This window comes from Chiloscyllium plagiosum, unplaced genomic scaffold (genome assembly GCF_037043375.1).
Source record: "Chiloscyllium plagiosum isolate Xiang-an unplaced genomic scaffold, Cpla_swu_hap1 HiC_scaffold_30, whole genome shotgun sequence".
NCBI classification, from domain to species: Eukaryota; Metazoa; Chordata; class Chondrichthyes; order Orectolobiformes; family Hemiscylliidae; genus Chiloscyllium; species Chiloscyllium plagiosum.
Genome location: NW_028270168.1, coordinates 9138839 through 9166403, shown reverse-complemented (window position 1 = coordinate 9166403; position 27565 = coordinate 9138839). Strand labels below are relative to the sequence as shown.

The 27565-nt window shown below is 43.0% G+C and overlaps 1 protein-coding gene across 3 annotated transcripts in view; it reads right to left on the bottom strand.

Annotated features, from left to right (window-relative positions):
- Positions 1-240: 240 nt before the first annotated feature.
- The window catches only part of LOC122563496 (sodium/potassium-transporting ATPase subunit beta-1-interacting protein 1), a 591744-nt gene continuing 564419 nt past the window's right edge, over positions 241-27565 (bottom strand). For all 3 annotated transcript variants that reach the window (XM_087976711.1, XM_043717291.2, XM_043717290.2), the window contains 2 exons: positions 8440-8459; positions 241-3865 (listed from right to left, as the gene is read on the bottom strand). In XM_087976711.1, the coding sequence (XP_087832837.1) occupies positions 3834-3865; positions 8440-8459 (52 nt within the window). In that variant the 3' untranslated portion in view covers positions 241-3833. The remainder of the gene's footprint in view (positions 3866-8439; positions 8460-27565) is intronic.

Below are 27565 nucleotides of genomic sequence, written 5' to 3'. Positions count from 1 at the left end.
AGACAATCTGCTCATAGTCCCACTGCTGTGTTTGTGTTTGGGTGGCGGGTGTGCTGCTGTGTACATCGGCTGCCATGTCCCCTCCACTTCAACAGTCACAACTCTGCCAAAGTATTGCTGCGTTCTTAGATGGGCTGAGGCGGTGGATGTTTGGGAATGCAGGCCTTTTGTGTGAGCAACTTTCAAAGACAGGGAAGGAGTACATGGAAATACTCCCTCAAATCAGCACACAGTCTACTATTAAACCTGGCAGCAGCCTTTTTCTTTATTTTTCACCTGCTTTTACAAAATTCAGAATGATAATCTTGTACAGGAACATTTTCAAAGATAATGTGTGGCAGAAAAGCTGTGATACACATTCAGTAGGTTCTCAAAAAATGTTTTAAGGCGTCCGGACCAGCGGCTGTATTCACATAACAGATCTCAGAATGGTCGAGGTGCTGAAACCACTGCCCTCTGAGTGATCCCCTTCTAATGTACCCCAATCTGAGCACCGGCCTCCCCCCCACACCCCAACCATCCCAGCTCTGAGGATGGTTCAGGCCTTTCTGAAGATTGACATTATTGAGCTCACTCAGGGCTATTCCAAGGGAAAACCTGGCCCAGCTCCGCATAGGGGATTCCAGAACTCGGGGTGTCCCCAGTTTGGTTTTGAGGGAAGTGTTGCCCCAGAAATGTTGCTCACTTCGATCCCCTCAGCTGGGGTGGGTGCAGACTAAACCCCAGAAGATCTGGATAAAGCACCCTGCAAATTCGGCCATAACAAATAAGAAAAGGAATAGGCTGTTCAGCCTCTCTGAACTTGCTTCACCATTCAACAGGATCATGGCTGATCCAACACTTCTCAGGTCCACTTTCCCTGAATCCCTTGATTCCATGATTGATCAAGAATCTATCCACCTTAACCTTAAAATATACACAGGGGGGAGTCTGCCCCCACAGTCCCCTGTGGCAAGACGTTTCAGAGACTCCAAGAGAAGAAATTACTCCTCATCTCAATCTTAAATTGGTGCCCCTTAATTCTGAGACTGTGCCCTCTGTTCCCAGACTCTTCCACAAGGTGAAACATTCTCTCAGGACCTTGTTAAGCCCTTGAAGAATTCTAATGAGATAACCTCCCATTCTTCTGAACTCCAAATTGGTGTGTGTAACCATTAAAAGGACAAAAAGCTCTCTCTTTTTTTTGAGAAAGAGTATCTTGAATTTAGCAAGCCAGGAGGGCAGTGGCTACAGGTGCTGAACAGTTGGTCCCCAGTTCAGCCAAATATTGCCTCAATACAAAGGAGGATCAAGATCCGTCTTTTTGTTTCTTTCATTAACCAGCTTCGCTTCCATTTGGGAAGTAGGTGGAAGGGGGGAAAGAGAGCAGCTTCAATTTGATCAGCATTAAAACTCTGGTTTATCAAAGCTAGCTAAAGGTCAATGCATGAACCTCTCCACACCAACAGGGGTCATATCGCTCTTCCACTAAAACAGAGAAATACATTCAGTAAACAACCAGATACTGGATTTCCAAACTGCTTAGAAACTGATATAGTAAACAGATCGGCTCCTAAATGACCAAACCATGGCCAATAGCAACCCTCTCCCACCCTCACCTCAATAGTCTAGAAATGTCAAACAGCACAAAGACCAAGTGGCCCAAAGAACTGGATACAGAGCGCAGCCAAAATACCGAGATTGCAAACCTACCCACCAACCAATCCCCCACTGGGCAGACAAACCTCAAACAAACACACCACACAAAAGGCAACAAAATTAGTTTGGTCACTCTCCCACCTGCCACTGTCTGCAATCATTTCGAATGCCACCCCTCTCCAAAATGAAACGAGAGATGAGCATTGAACAAGTTGTGGGATTCAGAATAAATGGTGCCCGAGCTGCCAATTAGAATATAAATAGGTAAAAACAATGACTGCAGATGCTGGAAACCAGATTCTGGATTAGAGTGGTGCTGGAAAAAGCACAGCAGTTCAGGCAGCATCCAAGCCTTTTTACCTCAGATGAGAAAGGCCAGCAAGAGTAATTGGCTTTGAATGTGAAACCTTCTGTTTTAGATAGTGGCAGTGGTGACCAAGACAGTATGCTCACCGAGCCTGAGGTCCACCTCAATCCAGAACCCTATCTTGTTCTGAAGGTTACTTTTTCCGCTTGATGCTAGTTTTGTGGGTTTTTTTGAGAGGCACCAACATGTTTTTGTTTGTGGAAAAGAGTCCAATAACAACAAATTTCAGCAAAAAACAAGGAATGGGGCACTGACACCACTGATCAAAAATTCATCTCAAACTGTATAGTAGCGCCAATGTTGACATCACCACTAATCACATTACACCACCAACCATAAAGATATCAGCTCATTAGCAAACCAGTTAGCCCTATACTGAGACAAGCTTTTCATTTTAGACTCCACCAGGTGGGATTTGAGCTCATGTCTCAGGAGCACTGGGTTACGTTTTCTGTAATATCACCATTGTGCCATAATTACTCTGAAGCAGGGCCAGATTATATTGATATGCAAACTCTCAGGAACCATTCGGCAGCACCAATAGGACATACACAATTTAGCGATGGGAATAAATTTGCATGATGTGGTCTCGGTTCAGTCAGTACAAAGTTTAACAGGAATGAAAATGTTTCAGACTAAAGCCAGTTATCAGCAATTCCATCTTGTGGAGGCTTTTATCTGTTTGATCTGATCCAACCTAAAGCCTGAATATATACCATGCATTTATTCCTCGAACACCACACACCCACACAGTCACATAGCACCCATATTCAACCATATTAAGGTCTTTCAAGACCAATATTGGCAAGCAACCCCCAGGTATTCACTGCATCTTCATGTGACTGTTGGATTCCCATTCACTGACTGGGTCCACAGCTCAACTTAATCATGTGGGTTGTTCTACAATTGAATCAACGCTGTCTTTCTAAATATTAACACAAAGTGCAGCTCACAATCACCAGCATCCAGGAAATCAAACAACCGACAGAACAAACCTGTTTTTTTCCAGCACTGGAGGACCCTCACAGGCAGTCTCCCTTCTCTAGGAGCTGAGTAGGATTGATGTGCTTCTCCAGTCTATGTCAGTGGGCTCACTCTGTTAACCTCGACTAATGGTGCCTCTGCTAACAACTGTGGGGTTTCACATTCCCCTCTGATGAAGTGTCATCTCGACTGGAGACGTGAGCTTGCTCTCTCTCCGTGGATGCTGCCTGACCTGCTGTGATCTCCGGCATTTGGGGTTTTCAGTTGGGCCACTCATGGTCTTTCACCAAGGTGGCTGAGATCTCAAGTGGCTCTTCCCAACTAGAGACGTTCCCATCAAACCTCCAGGATTGGAAAGGCCGTGGAGTGAATAAACTCTGCAATTCCCACCCCCTGCTACACCACTCTCCTCCTCCATACCATCCCACACTGCATCCCTCCACTCACTCATCTCCATGGAAGCAGGTCTCACTCAGCCACTTGCATTTCAAAGGGAGATCTCGCAAAGGAAGAACTGCTTTGTGAATACAGCCAGTCATTATGAACATTGAACATCAGAGGGTGCCAGTGTACTTTCTATCTAACTCTATAAAATAGCAAATTCTCTGGTTTCAGTGAAGTATCTATGAAATTTACAACCGTTACAGCTGAACTTTTGTTGTCTGATTCCCCCACAAATCCTTCTGCTGCTTCTCTCTCTCTCTCTCTCTCTCCCTCTCTCTCCATCTCTTTCCATCTGCCTCTTGGAGCATTCTCGTTGTTTAACAAAATCCCCCGAACAGTGTCTGCTTCTGACAGTTGGCGCAGACTCTCCCAGTGGCTCACGCTCTCTGCTCCTGCCTCGTTAAGACCAGGACGTCCCCTGTTTATTCTGCCCTGGGAATGAAAAGAAATCACAGTGAATTAGACCCTGAAATTAAAGTGGTCAGTTTACCTCCGAAACATACCCTCAGACCTCACTCTGGGTCCCTGACAGGGTCACCAAGTGACAGGTGTTGCCCGCTCAAGTTGGGGTATATTTCTGGAGGTTTCAATTTTGCTTGTTTAAAAAGCCTTCCCCTTCCTATCGCCAATTCTTTAAAAGCAAATAAATAAAATGTTCAAAGGAAATTATGAAAAAAAAGTCACCTTTCTGCACAGGACCAGGACCATAAGACACAGAATTTATAGCAAAAGCTTACAGTGCTATAAATTGCAATAAATTCTGTGTTGTTTGGTCCTGCTCCACAGCCACCTGACGAAGGAGCAGTGCTCCGAAAGCTCGTGCTCCCAAATAAACCTGTTGGACTATTACCTCGTATTGTGTGATTTTTAACTTTGTCCACCCCAGTCCAACACCGGCATCTCCAACTCATACTACATAGAAACACACTCATATACACACAAGCACTCATATCCAAACACACGCTCATGTATACACACAGATTAATTCAATCACAGTCATATATACACACTTGTATACAGATACACTCACATACACACATTAATATGCACACACACTAACATACAAACATAGTCACATACAAGCACACACTGATATACAAACACACACACATGCACACACAGACACAGAAATAGAAACACAAATATACACACACTCATATACAACACACACATACACAGTATTGTACTCATATGCAGACTTTCATTTACATACAGACATATATTCAGACTATTATTTAAACAAGCTGGTCACAGAACTGTCCATATGTTATGAATGCACAACTAGAAATTAAGACTTGTGCATTGCACATAAACACTAATGATTATTAACACATGTAATGGATACATTAATGGAAATGAAAATCTACAAATAATATACACAGTAACGGGAATCAGCACAAATAATGCACACTATCTTTAAGTATGGTTAAGGTGGATATTGGTAGACTTCTAATTATGCATAAAGGTTTATGGGAACAGTTTGGGTAAAATGCATTGACGTGCTCAGTCAGCTATGAACATATTAGATGGTGGAGAGGGCTGAATGGATTGAGAGGCCTAGTCCTGGTCATATGTTCCTATATTAGTGGTCATTACCACACTTGTAAAGCACACTCTATGGTATTAATATACACACTGTACACGCGTTAAGGACATTAACAGAGGACCCTGGGAAAATCACAAAGAGAGCAAATGGTCACATACACTTGACATGGAGACTCAGACACAATTGTATATGTTATTTGAAATCTACTGAATTAAGTTAAGGATACTGTAAAAGGCATCAATGTGCAAATACTGGAGCTCAGAAACCAGAGCATATAAAGCTGTAGACAGACAGACAGCAAAGTGTCAGTCTCCGCAGGGGTTACTGAAGGGTTGACATTTTGGGTCCAGATCTATTCTTGTCTGAATTGCAGACTTAACTGCTGAATCTTTCCAGCTATTTCATGATTATTTTTGGGTATACATCTGCAGTCAAAGGAAATCGGGGCAGTGTAAACAGAAAGAAAAATGGGGAGGGTTGTAAAATGGGTGCTGACTTGCTTTTATCTATTTCACACCATCATATGAAGTCAAACTGATAACTTCCACATGGTTTTGAGCATATAGATCAAGAAGCTCAATACATAATTTAGCAAAATTTCACTACATTTTCTCTGTAAGTCACATGCTAGTAATTGCTTAGATCAAATCATTAACACCTGCTTAGTTAATACGAGTACTAACAGAAAGCAGAAGTTAATTCACTTGATATACTTTTGACTGTAATAACAAATCCACTTGATTCTTAAGTGATTTGACTTGTTACCTGCAGCTTAATGAGAATTCAGAGATGTATTTTACAGAAAAATTCTGATTTTCTAAATGTTCTTCCTCTGGTAAGAGACAACACTGACTCGTTCTGAGCTTCAGATTTTCCTGCAAAGGATTCCCTGTCTTCCCTTCCAGGTCAACCCATGACAGAGGCAAGGACTGGCAGGCTGAAATAGCTCAGTAGGGACAGCATTAGATTGGAAATTCAAAGATCCCTGTGTTTTGGGAGAATTAAGCAGAACCTTTCAGTTTCAGTCCTCCTTTAAAGGGGTCTTGTGGTGCAGTGGTAGAATCCATCCCTCTGAGCCAGGAGACCCAGATTCATGTCCCATTATCTCTGAACAAGTAGATTTAAAAAAACCTTGGAAAGCTGACTGCCTGTGAGGGCAGCACAGACGCGCCCGCCCCCCCCCCCCCCGGCTTTGTTTTCAGCGAAGGCTGAAAAATATGCACTTTTGGACATTTAGACCGCATTAATACTCACAGCAGAGGGCAGCTGATCTTTGGTGAAGTGAATAATGGCAGTTAGGGAGATTGTAAGTAATATGGAAGCCATCACAGAATGGCTTGACTTGGACTTTGAAGGCATCTGTTTCAGATCTCCCACTCAAGATGAGTGTAATCACACCATTGCGAAGCAATTGCAGGATTGTGATGAGATTTCTTGGCCTCCCATATCTCTGGAGTGTAATCCACAAAGCCTTGTGAATTACTGAGTCAAATGCAAAGGTTACATTTCTGAATACAATAAAGATTTTTTTTGGTCGAAAAACAGAAATTGTTGGAGAAACTCAGCAGGTCTGGCAGCATCTGAAGAAGGGTCACTGGACTTGAGTCATTAACTCTGTTTTCTCTCCACAGTGCTGCCAGACTTGCTGAGTTTCTCCAACAATTTCTGTTTTTCTACCAAACAAATCTTAACTGTATTCAGAAATGTAACCATAGCATTTGACTCAGTCATTCTCAAGGCCTTGTGGAAGATATCAGACAAATGCAAGAAAGATATTGAGAACAGCAACAAAAAAAACTTTAAAAATGAAACAAAAAGTGCAGATATCGGAAATCTGAAACAAAAACAGGAATTGCTGGAGAAACTCAGCTAGTCTGGCAGCATCTGTGGAGAGAAAGCAGAGTTAATGATTCGAGTTCAGTGATCCATCTTCAGATGCTGGAGTTGCTGAAGGAATTCAGCAGGTCTGGCAGCAACTGAAGAAGGGTCACTGGACTCGAATTATTGACTCTGCTTTCTCTCCACAGATGCTGCCAGACCAGCTGAGTTTCTCCAGAAATTCTTGTTTTTGTTTCAGATTTCCAACATCTGCACTTCTTGTTTCATTGTTAAAAGTTTTTTTTGCTGCTGTTCTCAATATTTTTCTTGCATTTGTCTGCTATCGAAGAATGATGACATTATGCCCATTAGGCTGTATCATGCTTTGTGTCACTGGGTCAAAATCCTGGAACTTTCTCCCTAATGGCATTTTGGTGGTAGCTACACCACATGGACTGCAGTGGGTCAAGAAGGCAGCTCACCCCCATCTTCTCAACGGCAACTAGGGATGGGTAATTAATACTGGTTGAGTCTGTGATGCCTCTTTCCCATGAATGCATTAAAAAACATCTTCATGATAAGGCGGAGTGGCAGCAGAGAAGGCAAAGGAAGCATCTGGATTCCATTAGCTCATGGGACCCCCTAGCCTATATGTGCCTAAAGTTATCTATGTTGAGGGTCTGCTGTTTGGTTATATGATCACCCACAGCAGAAACCCACAACCCTGAATAGACATCATCTCGAACTGAGAGACAGTCAATGACGATGAATGTAATAAATGGTGGGCCCTGGTCCCGGAATCCAATGGTGCACGCTTTCCTCGAGTGATCTGCAGCATCTCCTCAGTGGTCTGCTCCAGTCTGCGATTCCTTTAGGCAGCTTCAGTTGCCTTGCGGGTGTTTCAGTCAGCATTGTTGTGGGTCTGAACTGGGATACTGGGTGGTGGGGGGAGGGGTCAGGTACCTGAGCCCAGAGTGGTGAAATGGACTTTGTCTTAAATTCTCTTTTTAAATTTCTTGTTGTTTGTGATCTCATTGTGGAAGGACTGTTATTCAGAATTTTTTATCTCTTTATTTTTCTAATTTATTGCTATGATTTTGTACTTTGGTAGGTCAGTTATTCTGGACTTCTCACTTCAATAACATCTGATGTTTTTTCTAAGAATTTGTACTCTGGGTTCCTTTGTTCCTAAAATAGTGCCGTAGGTGGTGAATTGTGAACTTTTTCCTGTGAGTACATGTGACGATAAAGCTACACCCTCTCCACTGCCCACTTTATGGGCTGTTAGCATCAATTTGGAACTTTATCAGTACAGTTTTGAACTGTGCCACCGAAGCCCAGAATCAAGGACTGAACTATGGTATTTGATCGCAAAGCTTTCTGCCATTCTGAAAATACAAGAACTTTGAAAGAACTCTGCGAGGGGAGAGAAACTCACCAAACAAGCCAATCTTTTTGATGTACTATTTACTTCTGGAAATGGAAACACTTGTAGACAAATGCTTGCTATCAAATTATATGAAAGATACAAGGAGGTGACATGAAGCCCTTTGCTTATTGATGGATCCACTGAACAGCTTCACTGTAACCCAGCCTTCAGAGAAAGAGGAAAGTTTTGAATGGACATGTGCGATTTACCTACCTGTGTTCCTGGATGGAATCCTGCAAGAGAATGACAAGTATTTAGCGACACTGTAAATCATTCAGTTCATCTGCTCTGAACATTCTAGAATGATCACCCACTTTATTTCCTTTGATATATGTATATATCTGAGATATATGTACGAGATAGGTAATCTGCTTCCATACCTTCTAAATCTTTAAAGAAAAGCTTTCTTTGAGAAAAAGAATCTGTTTGGCATGTCTCTGTTTGTTTAAGAATGTCATAAAACTCTGCAGGCAGCTTCGACATTGCAAAGTCATTGACATATGGAAAGGTTTTAAGGGATCGTTACCCCGTTATGTCACTGACAAGGAGGAAGTAAAGCATGTGGAGTAAGTGACTGTGATGACAGTAACTGCTTAAGCAGCCTGGTGAGGAAGTTGTGATTTAATGTTTCACTTTAATAAACTGTACAATAAAAACAATGTCACAAGGCATAACATGAATGACAACCAGAGACCTGCACAGAGAATGACTCAGAATATTTAATCAACTTTAAAAATATACATGGCTTCTTACATCTCTGTCCATTTGATTGTAATGAACAGAAACATATTTTTCTTGACTCTGGATTGGCGAATGCAGTCTATTATGTTTTCAAAAAAACAGGAGACAATACTGTCTGATCACCGAGAATAATTCTCGCTGCTACTAGCAAAGAGCTGAAAAAGTCAGTTAATTAATTCAGTATTCTGGTCTCCTTCCTATAGGAAGTGTGTTGTGAAACTTGAAAGGGCTCAGAAAAGACTTACAAGGAATTTGGAGGTTTTGAGCTACAGGGAGAGGCTGAACAGGCTGGGGGTGTTTTCCCTGGAGTGTCGGAGGCTGAGGGGTGACCTTATAGAGGTTTATAAAGTCATGAGGGGCATGGATAGGGTAAATAGACAAAGTCTTTTCCCTGGGATGGAGTAGTCCAAAACTAGAGGGCATAGGTTTAGGGTGAGGGGTGAAAGATTTAAAAGGGCAACTTTTTCACACAGACGGTGATGCATATGTGGAATAAGTTGCCAGAGGAAGTGGTGGAGGTTGGTACAATTATAACACTTAAAAGGCATCTGGATGGGTATATGAATATGAAGTGTTTAGAGGGGTAGAGCCAAGTGCTGGCAAATGGGACTAGATTAGGTCAGGATATCTGGTCGGCATGGACAAGTTGGATCGAAGGGTTTGTTTCCATGCTGTACTTCTCTATGACTCTAATAATGGATCAGAAAGACAGGAGTAGCCGCACTCACTGAAGACTTCATTTCCTGGTTTTGAATGTTTTATTTATGAACCCATGGAAATGGAATCCCAATACTTGCTCACCTGAATTTCATTTGATGTACAGCACAGGGACAGGCCATTCAGCCCCACTGTCCCCTCCTCCAGTTTATATTTCACTCAAGCCTTAATGAATGGATGAATGAATAATTTTGAATGATGAAAGATTTTTTTTATTGTCATGCGTATTTTACAGTGAGAGTACAGTTACACAGAGTAAATACATGTCTGTGTGGGTTTCATTAGAGTGCTCCAATTTCCTCCCACAGTCCAAAGATGTGCAGGTTAGGGTAGATTGGAAATGCTAATTGCCTATTGCATTCAGGTAGGTGCAGGCTGGGTGGGCTAGCCATGGGAAATGTAGGGTTATAGGGATAGGGAGCGGGGATGGGTCTTTGGGGGGGTCAATGTGGACATTGATGGGCCAAATGGCTTCCTTCCATATGCTAGGGATTCAATGATGATTCTATGAAAAGCTTTCATTTGTCGCCATGATCTGGCATCATTTTGAACAGTTTAATAATAAGAATAAAATGATATCGTTTAAAGAAAAGTCCCGTTTCCAAACCCGTAACATATCAGCCTATCATCAAGACCTTCCATTCCTTTCTCGCTCTTAGATTTATTCTGCTTTCCCTCGTGAATCGGTGCTGCCTGGCTCCACCACTCCCTCTGACAGTCAGTCACATGTTCCAACCACTCTCTGAATAAAGAAGATTTGCCTGGAATGTCGGATGAATTTATGACCTTGTATCAATGGCCCCTTATTCACGGTACGCTGACAAGTGGAAAGTTCTTCTCTGTTTCTACCCTATCAAACGTAACCAGCCTCTGGCTTGTGAATATTTAAACAAAGACTAAACCACAATTACCAATGTGAAAATGGTTCCTCACAAACCAGGTTTTAAGAATTACTTGTCACTTGTGTCTTTTAACATGGACAATTGCAGTGAAATTGATTTCTTGGTTAGCCATGGTCTGACTTGTTATTGTGGTGGTTTAAGGAAAGACTCAAATTGTGAGATTTGTGACCTGTTGGTGGGGTTAGTGGTGGTGGAGAGAGTAGATGAGTTCAGTGATACTGATAACCCAGACAGTGGGTTGGTACCCTCTCATGGGGCAGGGATGGGATGGGGTTGGTGGCAATGAGTGCAGCTAAAGATATCCCCAGGATTAACTGTTCTCCTCTTTTCAAGAGGCCTTTGCTGAATTCTGATCAAAATCCTCTGAAATCTTGTCTGGTTGTTAGTGGGCAGGCTGATTAATCCTCACTGGAGTTCACATCTACAGTCTTTACCCTCCAACAAACATCAATACTAACCAGTTACTCCAATAACTGAAAACACCAAATTAACTGGAGCTGTGTGACTGTGTCAGTTCAACAACAACTTAGATTTATTTAGCATCCATAGCCTGCTGACTAGTTTAATTCCTCTCAGTGGAAAACTGAGTGCCTTCCTTGTTAAAGTTCATCAATGAAAGGGATTTGGTTAAATACTTGAAGGGAATAAAATAGGGAGAAAAAAGGAATTGGATAGAATTTGCAAAGAGCAGGCAGAGGTATGGATTGAATGATCTGCTGCACAAGTATGTTTTTGAAATCTTTAATAGAGACAAAAGAGAGACACAACATTAAAAAGCATAGAAGCAAAATTCACTTCTCTTATTGAAGCTAGCAAAGGGAATGTGGCAGAAAAACAACAGCCTCGCCATTCCTTGTTATCTCATTACAGTGAGAGACAGATCCCTTTTGCCTCAGCAATCTAATGTTGGTGTTTAGACATGGCTTAGTTAGGTCAAATCACCATAGTCTGAGAGGATCACACTCTCTTTGGAGGGAAACTACTGAAGGAGGTTTTGTAGTGATTGCAATAAGGTTAGCCGGGTGGTCCTCATTGTATATGAGTTCCCTGATTGGGGCTGTTAATCTGGTCCAATCAGGGAGCCCTGGCTGACAAAAATAAACAAGAGTGTCAGAGATTCCTGAAGAAGGGCTCATGCCCGAAACGTCGATTCTCCTGCTCCTTGGATGCTGCCTGAGCTGCTGCACTTTTCCAGCAACACATTTTCAGCAGTGTCAGAGATTCTGTTCACTCTGAGATCTGGCTCTGAGGGAGCTGGATCAGTATCAAGGGCTCGACACATGTAAGTAAAGGGTGACTTGCTGACAGGATGCCAACCTCTGTGGAGCTAAGGCAAACGTGTAGGGCGGCAGATGAATGGGTGAGAAGGTAAGATGGTAGGTGAATTATTGAGTAAGTGTATGGTTGCAAGTGGGAGGGTGGAGTGGCAGGAGGGGAGATGGGTTGTTGATGAGTACGGAAGGTAAGGTTTGAGTGGATGTTTGGGAATAGGTTGGGATGGAAGGGTAGTTAAATCTGGACAGGCATCAAGTTTACTGGAGTCATGGAAATGAGTCAGGGCAACGTTGCAGATAGAAGTGGAGGGGTGTAGATGGTGAGTTCATCTCAGATGTACAGTCACCTTCGAGTTGGAACTGGTTTTAATCCATCTAACCTTTCCTTGGTAATTATCCAGGTAAGAAAAGCAGAGAATTCTCTAAAGTCCCTGATTGCAACTCAGTGCTGGAGTCTTCTCTACAAGCCACTAGACACTGGTTAATTGCACATCAGAAATTTGGACTTCCTGGGAAATGTCTGCATTGTCACTGCCCATTGAAATTCTGAAGGAGTATCAGAGGTTCTGTTTACTCTGAGAGCTTGCTCTGAGGGAACTGGATCAGTGTGAAGGACTCTCTATGTGTAAGTAAAGGAGGACTTGCTGACAAGATACCAGCCTCTATAGGGTTACTTCACACTGTGTCATTGTGTATGAAAAATAAATTATACACAGCTGCAGGTAATTTGGGGAAAAATATAAGCAAAAGAAAATGTATACGTTGAGTCATTAGATTAGATTAGATTACATTACAGTGTGGAAACAGGCCCTTCGGCCCAACAAGTCCACACCGACCCGCTGAAGCGCAACCCACCCATACCCCTACATTTACCCTTTACCTAACACTACGGGCAATTTAGCATGGCCAATTCACCTGACCCTGCATATCTTTGGACTGTGGGAGGAAACCGGAGCACCCGGAGTCATTATGATCCGGTCTTGTCAACTCTCTAGCCTAAGTAGGTCACATTTTTTTGCCTTCTAAGGCATCCGTCCACCTGGGAGAAACATCCAAGGACTACGCCCAAGTTTCCTGCTTGGGGCTGTTAATCTGGTCCAATCAGGGAGTCCTGGCTGACAGATAAAAACAGGAGTGTCAGACATTCTAACACTCTGACGGCTGGCTCTGAAGGGGCTGAATCATTGTCAAGAACTCTCCAAGTGTAAATAAAGGGTGACTTGTGACAGCCTTCAGTGGTGAGAGGGGAAAGCACACTCCTGAAGAAATGTGCTTATCTTTGTGTTAGGGTAATCATTTCTGGCATCATGCCATTGTTTGGGAAGTTTGATTCCTTTGATTCTGCTGTTAAAGATTTGACTCAGTATGTGGAAAGAATGCATGATTTTCTTTCTAGGCAAAAGACACTGGGGCGGATGAAAAGTGACGAGTAATTCCCCTGTTGGCTTGTGGACCTGTAGCTTTTTGGGTTATAAGGAGTCTAATATTTCCTGAGGTATCAGATACTAAAATCTTCCAAGAGTTGATGGATTTATTTAAGAATATTATAATCCCAAATGTCCTCTAATTCTGAGTCTCTATCATTTTGACACAATTTGAAAAGGGCAGTCAGTATTGGGATTTTTGACTAGGTTAAGACAAGTGGCAGAACCTTGTGACTTTGGTCTAACCATTAATTAGATGCTGAAAGACTATATGGTATGTGATATTAATGTTGTAACCCAGTGAAAGTGCCTAGTAGCTGAAACCCAACTGGAATTCAAACAGACACAACAGCTGGCTTTATCATTGGAAAGAGTGGCAAGTGAGGCATTTGAGTTACAGGGTATTCTGATGGAAGTGGATACCTTCGCCAGTCTGACTGAGCTTGGGGAATACGATTTAAGTGAAGGCAATTGCATTGTCACACTCAGGACAGATCCTGAACAGAGGGACTCTGGGTCAGGTAGAGTGGTGGACATGATTTATATGAACTTCAGTCAGGCATTCGACAAGGTTCTGCATGGTAGACTGGTTAGCAAGGTTAGATCAAATATATATACCAAATCGAAGAACTAGCCATTTGGATAAAGAACTGGCTCAAAAGTAGAAGACACAGGTTAGTGGTGGAGGGTTGCTTTTCAGACTGGAGGCCTGTGACCAGTGGTGTGCCACAACGATCAGTGCTGGGTTCATTGCTTTTCGTCATTTATATAAATGATTTGGATGTGAACATAGGAGGTATAGTTAGTAAGTTTGCAGATGACCCTAAAATTGGAGGTGTAGTGGACAGCAAAGAAGGTTATCTGAGAGTACAATGGGACCTTGATCAGATGGGCCAATGGGTCGAGGAGTCACAAATGAAGTTTAATTTAGATCAATGTGAGGTGCTGCATTTTGGAAAGGCAAATTAGAACAGGACTTATACACTTAATAATTAGATTAGATTCCCTACAGTATGGAAACAGGCCCTTCAGACCAACAAGTCCACACCAAAGAGTAACCCACCCAGACTCGTTCCACCAACCCTATATTTTCCTCTGACTAATGCACCTAACACTATGGGCAATTTAGCATCACCAATCCACCTGACCTGCACATCTTTGGATTGTGGGAGGAAACCGGAGCACCCGGAGGAAACCCCCACAGACACAGTGAGAACGTGCAAACTCCACACAGACAGTCACCCAAGGTGGGACTCGAACCCGAGCCCCTGGTGCTGTGAGGCAACAATGCTAACCACTGAGCCACCGTGCCGTCCTGGGGAGTGTTGCTGAACAAAGAGACCTTGGAGTGCAGGTTCATAGTTCGTTGAAAGTGGAGTCACAGTTAGATAGGATAGTGAAGAAGGCATTTGGTATGCTTTCCTTTATTGGTCAGTGCATTGAGCATAAGAGTTGAAAGGTCACGTTGCAGCTGTACAGGACATTAATTAGGCCACTTTAGGAATATTGTGTGCAATTCTGGTCTCCCTAATATCAGACACTGTCTGATCACCAAGAATAATTTTCGCTGCTAATAGCAAAGAGCTGAAAAAGTCAGTTAATTAATTCAGTATTCTGGTCTCCTTCCTATCGGAAAGATGTTGTGAAACTTGAAAGGGTTCAGAAAAGATTTACAAGGATGTTACCAGGGTTGGAGGGTTTGAGCTACAGGGAGAGGCTGAACAGGCTGGGGCTGTTTTCCCTGGAGCGTCGGAGGCTGAGGAGTGACTTTATAGAGGTTTATAAAATCATGAGGGGCATGGATAGGATAACTAGGCAAAGTCTTTTTCCTGGGGTCGGGGAGTCCAGAACTAGAGGGCATAGGTTTAGGGTGAGAGAGGAAAGATATAAAAGAGACCTTAGGGGCAACCTTTTCATGCAGAGGGTGCTGCCTGTAAGAAATGAGTAGCCAGAGGAAGTGGTGGAGGCTGGTGCAATTACAACTTTTAAAAGGCATCTGGATGGGTATATGAATAGGAAGGATTTAAAGGGATATGGGCTAAATGCTGGCAAAATTAGTTTAGGAAATATGGTCAGCATGGATGAGTTGCAACGAAGAGTCTGCTTCCGTGCTGTACATCTCTATGCCGGTTTGACTCTATGGCTGCCTGAGTGAAGTCCTAATCAAATACCTTAAAGTTCTTCAGGAAAGTCTTGGGACTATCAAAAGGGCCAAGGCCACGAGGAAACAATTTCACCATTCTGCAAGACCTGGCCAGTGCCATTTGCCTTACGAGCAAATTAGTGGGCGGTACGGTGGCACAGTGGTTAGCACTGCTGCCTCACAGCGCCAGAGACCCGGGTTCAGTTCCCGCCTCAGGTGACTAACTGTGTGGAGTTTGCACATTCTCCCCGTGTTGCGTGGGTTTCCTCCGGGTCCTCCGGTTTCCTCCCACAATCCAAAGATGTGCACGTCAGGTGAATTGACCATGCTAAATTGCCCGTAGTGTTAGGTAAGGGGTAAATGTAGGGGTATGGGTGGGTTACGCTTCGGCGGGTCGGTGTGGACTTGTTGGGCCGAAGGGCCTGTTTCCACACTGTAAGTAATCTAATCTAATCAAAAGTAAAGGCAGTAATCAGGAGGCTGGAAAGTGCAGGAATCATCAAACCAGTGCAGTTTATAGAATAGGCAGCACTGGTTGTACCAATTGTGAAGCCCAATGGGTTGGTCTGCCTTTGTGGGGATTTTATACAAACAGTGGGAGAAATAACCAATCCCTCACAAAGCTGGCAGGGGCGCTCTCCTTCACAACGTTGGCCATGAACCATGCATACTTGCAAATGCAGTTAGATGAGGATTCCCAGAAGAATGCTACAATTAATGCCCATAAGGGTTTATACCAATATAAGAGACTGCCATCAGAGGTATTGTTAGCCTGTGCAATGCTTCTGTGAACGAAGGAGCACATTTTACAAGGTCTACCCCAGCTCGCCATTTATCCAGACGACATGCTAATAACAGAGAAGACCAACAAAGAGCACTTGGAGAACTTGGACATAGTCCTTGGATGTCTCGCCCAGGCGGAGGTATGTCTTTGAAGGGAAAACGGTGTGTACCAGGCACCCCAAGGGACCTACTTGGGCGAGAGAGTTGACAAGACCGGATCATAATGACTCAACGTGTACATTTTCTTTTGCTTATATTTTTCCCCAAATTACCTGCAGCTGTGTATAATTTATTTTTCATACACAATGACACAGTGTGAAGTAACCCCACAGAGGCTGGTATCTTGTCAGCAAGTCCTCCTTTACTTACACATGGAGCGTCCTTCACACTGATCCAGTTCCCTCAGAGCAAGCTCTCAGAGTGAACAGAACCTCTGACACTCCTGTTTATTTTTGTTCCCCTCTGAGAGCTAATACATTGACCATGTGGCTCTTATTCACAGTTATTATTTTTATGTACTAGAAATGTGTTCAAAGATATACGCTCCTAGCCTTGCAAAATACATGTAGGGACCCTTCAGAATTTCAATGGGTAGTGACAATGGCAGACATTTCCCAGGAAGTCTACATTTCTGATGTGCCAGTGTCTAGTGGCTTGTAGAGAAGACTCCAGCACTGAGTTGCAATCAGGGACTTTAGAGAATTCTCTGCTTTTCTTACCTGGATAATTACCAAGGAAAGGTTAGATGGATTAAAACCAGTTCCAACTTGAAGGTGACTGTACATCTGAGATGAACTCACCATCTACACCCCTCCACTTCTATCTGCAACATTGCCCTGACTCATTTCCATGACTCCAGTAAACTTGATCCCTGTCCAGATTTAACTCTCCCTTGCATCCCAACCTATCCCACAAACATCTACTCAAACCTGACCTTCCGTACTCACCAACAACCCATCTCCCAACCTGCCACTCAACCCTCCCACATCTTCCCTTCTTACCCATTCACCTGCCGCCCTCCATGTTTGCTTTACCTCCACAGAGACTGGTATCCTGTCAGCATGTCACCCTTTACTTACACATGGAGAGCCCTTGACAGTGAACCAGCTCCCTCAGAGCTAGAGCTCAGAGTGATCAGAACCTCTGACACTCCTGATTGTGGGCGGCACGGTGGCACTGCGGTTAGCACTGCTGCCTCACAGCGCCAGAGACCCAGGTTCAATTCCCTGCCTCAGGCGACTGACTGTGTGGAGTTTGCACATTCTCCCTGTGTCTGCGTGGGTTTCCTCCGGGTGCTCCGGTTTCCTCCCACAGTCCAAAGATGTGCAGGTCAGGTGAATTGGCCATGCTAAATTGCCCGTAGTGTTAGGTAAGGGGTAGATGTAGGGGTATGGGTGGGTTGCGCTTCGGCGGGGCAGTGTGGACTTGTTGGGCCGAAGGGCCTGTTTCCACACTGTAAGTAATCTAATCTAATCTAATCTCTGTCAACTAGGGACCCCGGTTTGGACCAGATTAACAGAGCCAATCAGGGAACCCATATTCTACGAGCTCCGCCCAGCTGACCTCATTACAATCACTACACAGTGTACATTTTTAAAACTACAATCCCACTTATTGCCAATTATCTTCAATCTAAATCACTTTGCTTATCACCATTCCTCAGTTACTCAATCAAAGCCATTCAAGATTTGGAACACTTCAATTAAATAACCCTTTAACTTTTTGTGTTCTATGGAGAACAGTCACTCCACAAATGTCGCAGCCAGTAGGGAATCTCTCCGCTCAAAGGGACACTGTTTCTCTGTAGGTTTTCAGGCCTAATACTGGTTCGTCAAGAAGAATAAAGGAGACAATTGGGCATCAAAAAGGACACGAGTTCTGCAGATTTAAATGAATTCTACTCAATGATTTAACACTCTGTTTGGCGAGGACTTTAAGTACTCTGCAAGTTACAAATTAATTACATGGTACTTTCAAAGAATCTGAGCTATGTGATAAATTCACCTCTTATCTGTAAAATAATGTGTAAGTAAATAACATTGAAAATATTAATTAAAATATAATTGGTGGAATTGCAAATTTCACTCTCCTGCTCTCTTTGCAAAACTAATCAGAGCTCTCAGCTCATACTCTCTCTGTTGAACTTGTTATCCAGTTTCCAATCCAGGGAACACACTTTTCTGCAGATAATAGGATGACAAATTGTTCATCCTAATCACTTTGAGATGCAGCAATTTGCATTAAAAGTGCTGGAGGTTATTAAAAAAAATTGCTTTTTCAAATAGATCTAATGTTTTTAACGTGTTGTAAAACCTGGACATTCAATAAGCTGGAATGGAGGGGATTTGGGGACTAGGGGAGCTAATGTAACCAATCAGTGAACTAGGCACTTGTGTAGGGAGGGCTAGAATGGGGGTGGAGGAGGAGGTGGTGTAGAGCCAGTTGTGGTGAAATGTTGGTGTCTGGAATATTAAAATTATATTGAGCCACTTCCTTGAGGGCTCAGGGCAAGAGTTGTTGAATGTACTTTCCCTTAAGGAGGGTCCAACTTTGAGGCCTTTGTGTACACTGTGCACACTGTGTTGCGATTCTACGCCTGTTTACATTCTGGACACGAGGTTGGGTTTTTTTTAAATTAGAACTCTGACAGGGTGGAAACAGGCCTTTTGGCCCAACAATCCACACTGACCCTCTGAAGAGTAACCCACCCAGACCCATTCCCCAACCCTATTACTCTACATTTCCCCTGGCTAATGCACCTAACTCATACATCCCTGAGGTTTGCTGAACTAACAAAAAATCAAATAACCGCAGATGCTAGAAATCAGAAACAAAAACAAGTTTCTGGCAGCATCTGTGGAGAGCACACAGAGTTAACGTTTCGGGTCCAGTGACTTTTCCTCAGTGACCATTGAGAAGAAGGGTCACCGGACCCGAAATGTTGTGTCTGCTTTCTCTTTCTCCATAGATGCTGCCAGACCTGCTGAGTTTTTCCAGCAATTTCCGGTTTGGTTTGCCGAACTGTTTGTTTCATATCTTGTAATGTGTTTGATCATTATAAATGAAGTGACCCACCGAGTTAATTAATCTCTGATGGTCGCTTGATTATTTGATCATTATAGGGGTGCTACCTGGTTTCAGATCAGTCCATCTGAAATTTTCTGAAGCAGGCAATTAGGCAGTTCTTCCCTAGTTCCACATCCACCTTGGTGACAGCTTCCCAACCAGTTCCCTCTACCTGCACGTGTTTATTTTCCTTCTCCCGCAATGCCATGATTTGTTCATGTCGTTACCGCTCCTTGTGCTCCTGTCGCAATGTTGATACTGTGACTCAGCTGCTCGCGGCCGCTCTGAGGCCCATTTTCCGGCACTTTCTTTGCTCAATGATCATCTTCAGCGTTCCTTCCAATCCGCCCTCCCCCCTTCTTGTCTGTGAATTGCCCTGACCTGTCCTCTGTTGTTGTTCATGCCCATGTTTCATCCATCATGCCGTTGGTTCTGATAGTGAGTGAGTCTGAGCTCATTACAGCTGCCCCAATCTTTAGAATCATAGAATCCCCCACAGTGCGGAAGCAGGCCATTCAGCCCATCGAGTTCACACCGCTGCTCAGAAGAGCATCCCACCCAGACCTACCCTAGCCCTATGACTCTGCCTTCCCCATGATTAACCCAGCTAGCCTGCACATTCCTGGACATTGTGGGCAACTTAGTGTTGCCAATCCACCTAACCTGCACATCTTTGGGCTCTGGGAGGCAACTGGAGCACCCAAAGGAAATCCATGCAGACACTGGGAGAACGTGCAAACTCCACATAGACAGTCACCCAAGGGTGGAATCGAACTTGGGTCCCTGGCACTGTGAGGCAGCAGTGCTAAGCATTGATCCACTGTGCCACCCTTTAATGGAGTCTGCCATCTGGCTGTGGGAGAACTTTGCAATCTCCTGCTCCAAGTCAACGCAGAGTCTTTGGAGATCTGAAAATTCATAAAAGGCAGAGCAGGCAGGGCAATGAAAAGTAGAGGCTGGCAGAAGGAAGGGTGATGAGAGAGGACAGTAAGCTCTTCTGGTCAGAGAAAATCCAGGGAGCACTTAAAGTCACATGGCATCATGACAACAAGAGATGGAAGGAAGTTTTCTGGGATATTTTATTGTAAAAGGGAGGCTGAAAAGGAGAAATGAACCAGTATAGCAAGAGGAATCCTTTCTGAAGTCAATTTGCTCACAACATCATTAAGAGGAAATAAACCATGGCTCAATGGATGAATCCACACTGAGTTTGAAACATCAGCTCAGCCAATTCTCTCACAGGTGGAAGGAGAGCTTGAGGAACATTCGAATCTGGAAGATGAGCCAAAGAAAGAACTCCACCAGGATCAAGATTTGAAAGGGCATGAGCTTGTCACCAGTGCAGTGTGGACAATGGTGACCGTGCCACTTGGCTGAAATGTGCTGGTCTGGTGGGAGAGACTTTGGTGAAGTGTGGTTCAGTACATGCCCAGGAGTTCACCAGTCCAGAGATCAGAACCAGAGAACATTTTCGATGAGTCATTAAAATAAGAAACTTGCTAATGAAAAAGAAATGTATCATCAGTGGCTTCAGTCTTCCACAGTAAAGGACATTGTGTTTTATCTCTGTTACCATTTGTTTAGCGGTACCATGAAGGATCTCCTCTGGTGTAGTGATTGTGTCCCTATCTCTAAACCAGGAGGCTGGGTTCATAGTCCCACAACTCTGAGCAGGATGATTAGAAAATAGCTGAAGTAGTGTGATTTTTGTTATCACTTTTTTTTTGATAAAAGTTCAAAAGAGTGGAAAATATGCATGTCGTACTAACAGTGACTGACAGGGATCTGAGAACATCTGGAGAATTTTCAAAAATGGAAAAAACTTGAATGGTGATTGAAGTCCAAAACAGGGGTTGATGAAAAAAAAATTGTGCCTCATTAAACAATGAGTGACGAATTGGGAATAAATCCTGGAGCAACTGATTGTTTTAGTGAGAGTTCTTCAAACGTGGAAGCTGACCTTTCCTGGAATAAAGAAAAACTGCAGGGTCCTGCTCATGGGAACTTTGTGAATTTTGTCAAATATCTACCTTTGTTCTTCCCTGTTGTGCATGATCATCTTTATAAACGAAACAGACAAAACACATGGGAATGAGACACAGAATGGACTGGTTCAGCTCTTATCCAACCCTGAGGAAAATATCATAAGATCTCTCGTGTTGCCAAGTACTTTTCAGTCACTGTAGATTGTACACCCAATGTAGACCACATTGTATAAATGATCGTGACCATAATCATTTACGGAGATAACTGCAAACACTGATCATTGGGAATCTGAAAGGAGAATGGAAGATTTCTTTGAATTTGTATCACTGACAGAGACAACTCGCGTTCATTGAGAAACCCCTTACCACTTAGAAAAGATGCTATTTCCAAATGAAAACGTTGGTAGTCAAGGCTATGATAATAGGAACAATACGAATGTGATAAAATAATGGCGTCCAATGAAGAATTTGGGATAATAATTTACAAACTTTGCTTGCTCCTTGCAGTTTGAATTTGGCTTCCACTGATGCTGCTGAGTGTCATTTGCAGGCCATGGCTTTCTTTCAACGAGTACAACATGGTCATGTGGATTTCTCAGCTTTAATACATTATTGGGAAGTTCTAATGACCATGTGCTTAATCTTATAGTGAAGCCACTGAGCAAATTAAACAGAGAAAAGTTGCATTAATGCCTTCAAACTGGTATTTTGGGTGAAGTTCACCCCTCTGTCAAAAATGGCACATGTTTAGATTCCCTATAGCATGGAAACAGGCCCGTCGGCCCAACAAGTCCACACTGACCCTCCAAAAAGTGACCCACCTGGACTCATTCCCCTACCCTATAGGCAATTTAGCCTGGCCAATTCACATCTTTGGATTGCAGGAGGAAACCCACACAAGCACAGAGAGAACGTGCAAACTCCACATAGACAGTCGCCCAAGGCAGGAATCGAACCGGGGGGTCCTTGGTGCTGTGAGGCAGCAGTGTTAACCACTGAGCCACCATGCCATGCCAAATTTCATGGTTGTATTTCGCAGAATCATCTGAGATGCCTCGGGTAAATTCACTGCCATCAATCCTTCTCATCAGTATGAGTGTAAGTTACTGATACCAAATGGGGAAGGATGCTGACACCAAGTCATTGGCAGAAGATAGCTGCTGTCTTGATAAACAGAATAGGCTCATTACGTAGGATTTAACAACTAGTCACATTACATCTCAGCTACTTGATAGCCTCTTGTGAGACCTGAGAGCAAGTCAATCGTTACAACATTCATTTTGACACTGGCAACTGGTCCTGCAGATTACAACTGGTCCTTTCTCGCACAGAATGGTTAGCCCCACCAGGTTCAGTAACTTATACCTCCCAGGAGTGGAGCTGATCTTTTTTAAAAATTCATTGAAGGGAATGAGGGCAACACCGACTAGGCCAGCATTTATTGTCCATCCCTAACTGGCTAGAAAGTCAACCATGTTGCTGTGGGTCTGGAGTCACGTGTAGGCCAGAATAGGTCAGGATGGCAGATTTTCTTCCCTGAGGGACAGTAGTGAACCGGATGGGGTTTTGCTGACATTTGACAATAGTTTCACGGTTATCATTAAGTTCTTAAATCAAGATTTTTATTGAATTAAATTCCAAAATCCAAATCCAGGATTCAAACCTGGGTCCCCAGAGATTAACTGGGTCTCTGGATTAACAGTTGAGCAATAGTACCACCAGGCCATCCTTGCTTGTTATGGTATCAGTTAACCCTTTCAGTTACTTCCTATCAAATTCAACAGAAACCGGTTTTAGGAAGGATGTTATTAAGCTTGGGAGTTTCAGAAATTATTTACCAGGATGTTGCCAAGAATGGAGGGTTTGAGTTATAAGGAGAGGCTGGAAAGGGCTGGGACTTTTTTCACTGGAGTGTAGAAGCTTGAGAGATGACCTTATAGAGGTTTTTAAAATCGTGAGGAGTATATATATAGGGGGAATGGCGGGTGTCTTTTCCTTAGGATGGGAGATTTTAAGACTAGGGGCATATTCTTAAGGTGAGAGTAGAAAGTTTTAAAAAAGACATGAGGGGCAGCTTTTTAATGGAGTGGTCCATATGTAGAATGAACCTCCAGAGGAAGTGATGGATGTGGGTACAGTTACAATGTTTAAAAGACATTTGGATAAGTCCATGAAAAGGAAAGATTTGGAGGGAGTGCAGGGAGATGGGTCTAGTTTAGTTTAGGATGATGGTCAGCACGGATGAGTTGGACCGAAGGGTCCATCTCTGTGTTGTATGACTCTCTGACCAAACCTCTTCACTATCAGATGCATGAGATCAATGTTGCACTAATTGAAATCTCTGATTACTTTATCCACAAAGGAATGTCAAACAATATCTCATGAGCCAGTGCAGAAGCTCTTGGTTTCAGGTTTGTGGCTTCTCTTGTTGTCTGGTATGACATCCTCTTTGAGACTTAGCTGAATTAAAAGCAACTTTAGAGGATGGAATTTGACATACATGATGCTTTTAAACAAGTGACAGAATCCAGGATGTTTCTTAGATACTGCAGGAAAGACAAAGGTCTTGAATGAACACACGGGTGAGCTTTCTGTGGATGTGGAGATTTTGGCATTCTTTGAACCAGATCTGGCCCAATGTAAGAGAAAGAGGAAGCAGCTCATGGATGAATCTTTTCATGTATGTCAAAAACTGACATATCAAACTTTCAATTATAAAGAGTTTTCTTTTGAAAGAAAACATAAAGACAAAGATAACTGATGTAAAATCAGTCAGTGTCTGGCAAAGCTCTGAGAGGAACCCTGGAATGTCCCACTGAGGGTGCCAAGGAACTTCAAATAGCAAACCTTTAAAGGCAGAGATGCAATTCAAATCAAACAGGACAGGGATCCCATGTGGCTACTGAGATCCGCAGGAAGCCAGTTCGTGCAGATAATATCCCAAACTGCAAACACTTTTGTACTTTACAAATCCAGGATAATAAAAAAAGGGATTTAAAATAAACTGCAAACTCTTGTCTACATGTGTTAACAGGAGAAAGTGAGGACTGCAGATGCTGGAGATCAGAGTCAAAAAATGTGGCACTGAAAAAGCACAGCTGATCAGGCAGCATCCGAGGAGCAGAAGAGTCGATGCTTTGAGCAAAATGCTGACTCTCCTGCTCCTCAGATGTTGCCTGATCAGCTGAGCTTTTTCAGTGCCACACCTCTTGACTCTGCATGCGTCAATAGGTTGATGTGTAAGTACAGGCAGCCATTAGACACACAGGTAAAGAAAGGTCTTTACTTGCTCTGAATACTGGAAGCCAAGTCAAACAATGAAATCAAAGTCAAAATGTTAGCAGGACATAAGACTGTCAGCTAACTGTTTTAAAATATAAACACATTTGCATTGGGAAAGGTATCCACGAGGAAAGCGATCCTTTTTATTTCACCTTATTGTGAGCAACCAAGAGGGGGATTAAATTCAGAAGAGAGGCCCCTTCACCTCTCCCCCTTCAGGATCCTAACCCATTTGGGGGGTTTCCCAGCTGGAAGTGGATCCAACTGGGGATCATCACCCCAGCAGCAGCCATACCATGAGCTTATTCAGAATTTCCAGGGAAAATTCGACATGAATTTTTATTTGGCAATCCATCAAGCAGAGATATAATCAGTGGAAGAAAAATTCACACAGATGTATCAAATTAGTGCTGTGTTTGGCTTCCTCTCTGATATTCACAGTTTGCAAAACAGCAAATCAGAGCAGATTATGGAACACTGCTTGAATCTGCAGGAGACCTTAAAACATGGGAATTCCAAAGGTGTGAGTGTTTCAGATTGGTGAATCAGAGCTATTGTGAAGTGTGCATCACCACAAGACACTTTGAATGTTGTGTTTGATGAAAAGCTGAGATCATGTGCCCCCAGCTTGACGTTCGCTCTCTGCATCATCTTGACCCTTCCTGTTTCTGTGACCAATCGTCAATGAAATGCTTCCAAGCAAAGGTTGACCAAAACTTACAATTTGTCCCTCTGTGAGGTGAGAAAAAGTAGCTGGACCTTCCACTTTGCTGAGAGAAATTGAAATTGCACAAAGGAAACAGATCTTAAGGAATTTTTTTTTGTATTTACCAAACTGAAAATGCAACAAGTTATATTTGAAAGTTTGATCAACTTTGTTGCGGGGAGATACATATCATGTTAAGTGAGGTATATTATACATTTCTTCACATTTACTCAGTTTAACTAGATGGCTGGTTTGTGAGATGCCATGAGTATGGGTCCGATTCCCACACCGGCTGAGGTTATCATGAAGGACTCTCCTTCTCAACCTCTCCCCGTCGCTTGAGGTGTGGTGAGCCTCAGGTTAAACCACCACCTTTTGTTTCTCTCTCTCTCTCTCTCTCTCTAATGAGACAGCAGCCCTATGGTGCCCTGAAAAAAGGCAACTTTTTACTGTATATATGATACCTTATGAAAACAATGTGAACGGACAACCAGAATCACAATATTCTCTATTTTCTTGTAAAATGCTATTCATTTATAAATATAGAATATTTATTCTTCCCAATGTAGAATTCAGCTATCAAATTTGAGCACCAAACTCCTGCAATGGGAGGTGTGTGTATGGGATGAGCTGCCAGAGGAAGTGGTGGAGGCTGGTACAATTACAACATTTAAAAGGTATCTGGCTGGGTATATGAAGGGGAAGGGTTTAGAGGGATATGGGCCAAGTGCTGGCAATGGGACTAGATTAATTTAGGATATCTGGTCGGCATGGATGAGTTGGACTGAAGGGTCTGTTTCCATGCTGTATATTTCTATGACTCTATGACTCTAAGTTGAAGCGTTCACAAAGCTCCTGGGTGATCTTGTGAGGTGGGTCCAAGTGTCACAAGAAGGGTGGGAGTGTAGCCAGAGAATCTAGTGAGCTGGAGAGGGACTGTGGTGATAGAAACAGCATAATTGGGGAAGGGGTAGCAACTGAAACAAGAGCTGAGGGCAGGCTGTGGGTAACACTCACCCATTGTTTAACAGATTTCAGTGGGCGTGGGAATATAGAGTGCTTTCCTGTAGTCATCTGGTAAAGTGTATCGTGTAGGCTTGGGGGCATTAGCCTTAAGGCATGTCTGGGTGACTAACAATTTTGACCTGGCCCTGATAGAGAGGGTAAATTCAGTGAGATCTGAAAATTAACCTCATCTTGTTGGTGTGCCACATCAATGACTCTGACATTACAGCTCAATAACAGGCCATTCAGCCCATCAAAATGATGCTCTGATGAGCACTAATTTGTCACGTTTCCTTCTATCTCTTTCTTGCAGATGTTCTTATCCAGGTTCTCCTTAAATGCTTCAACCACTCTGTTCCAGATTCTCACCACCCTCCAGCTCAAGATGTTTCTCCTGAATCTTTTATTTGATTTGTTGTTGACTAATTAATATTTACAACATTCGCCTCCACCTCCCCCAACCTACAGGTGGAAACTCTCGCTGATACTTCATCCCCCTTTAGTATGGAGTGTTCATTGACATGGCATGGCACTTGGGATAAGCATTACTCCAGCTTTCAGCACACTGCAGTGAAAGCTGGAGGGAGAGCCCCCCTTAACAGCTTTCGGACACCTTCAGAACGAGCTTAGGGAACTCTGGCCAGAGCCACCAGTGATCAGAAGATAAGGAGAATGTGGTGAGGAGGTAATGTTCTTCCCTCTTCTGCAGCTACCAATGGCTGCCAAGTGATCAGCTTAGTTTTGTATTACCTCAGTGTATGCTGTGCACTCTCATTTATAAAACCAAGAGCCATTCAACTGAGAGTATTAAAGAGAGATGAAGGAAAAGAGAAAGAGATGGAGAAATAAGAAGCGGGGTTCATACGAGGAAAGAAATGAATGCTAGATTGGGCAAAAGAGAGAGAGGGGGTGCACATAGCTTGAGATACAAGAAAAATCCAACTCACTTCATATTCAAGACATAATTTCATGTTACTGTTTGCTTGAAATGATATGTATTATTCCAGCTTTAGTTAAAATATGGTAATTTATGCACAAATGTTGATGTATATGCCTACTCTGTTTCCATTCTTTAAAACATTATGCATTTCTTAAATTTATTTCACAATCTGGCACAAAGTTTCTGTTCACTGAAATTTATGTCAAAGATTCACAAGCTTTGCAATATCCTGTTTGAAAAATGCAGCAAAATTGTCTTATTTTTGCAAATATGTAAGAAAAGCCTTGCAGATCTTACAAGTGGAAAGGGCCTTTCAATAACTCAAAAGGATTAAATATGTGAACTGAATTTTAAGTATGTTAAACAGTGGA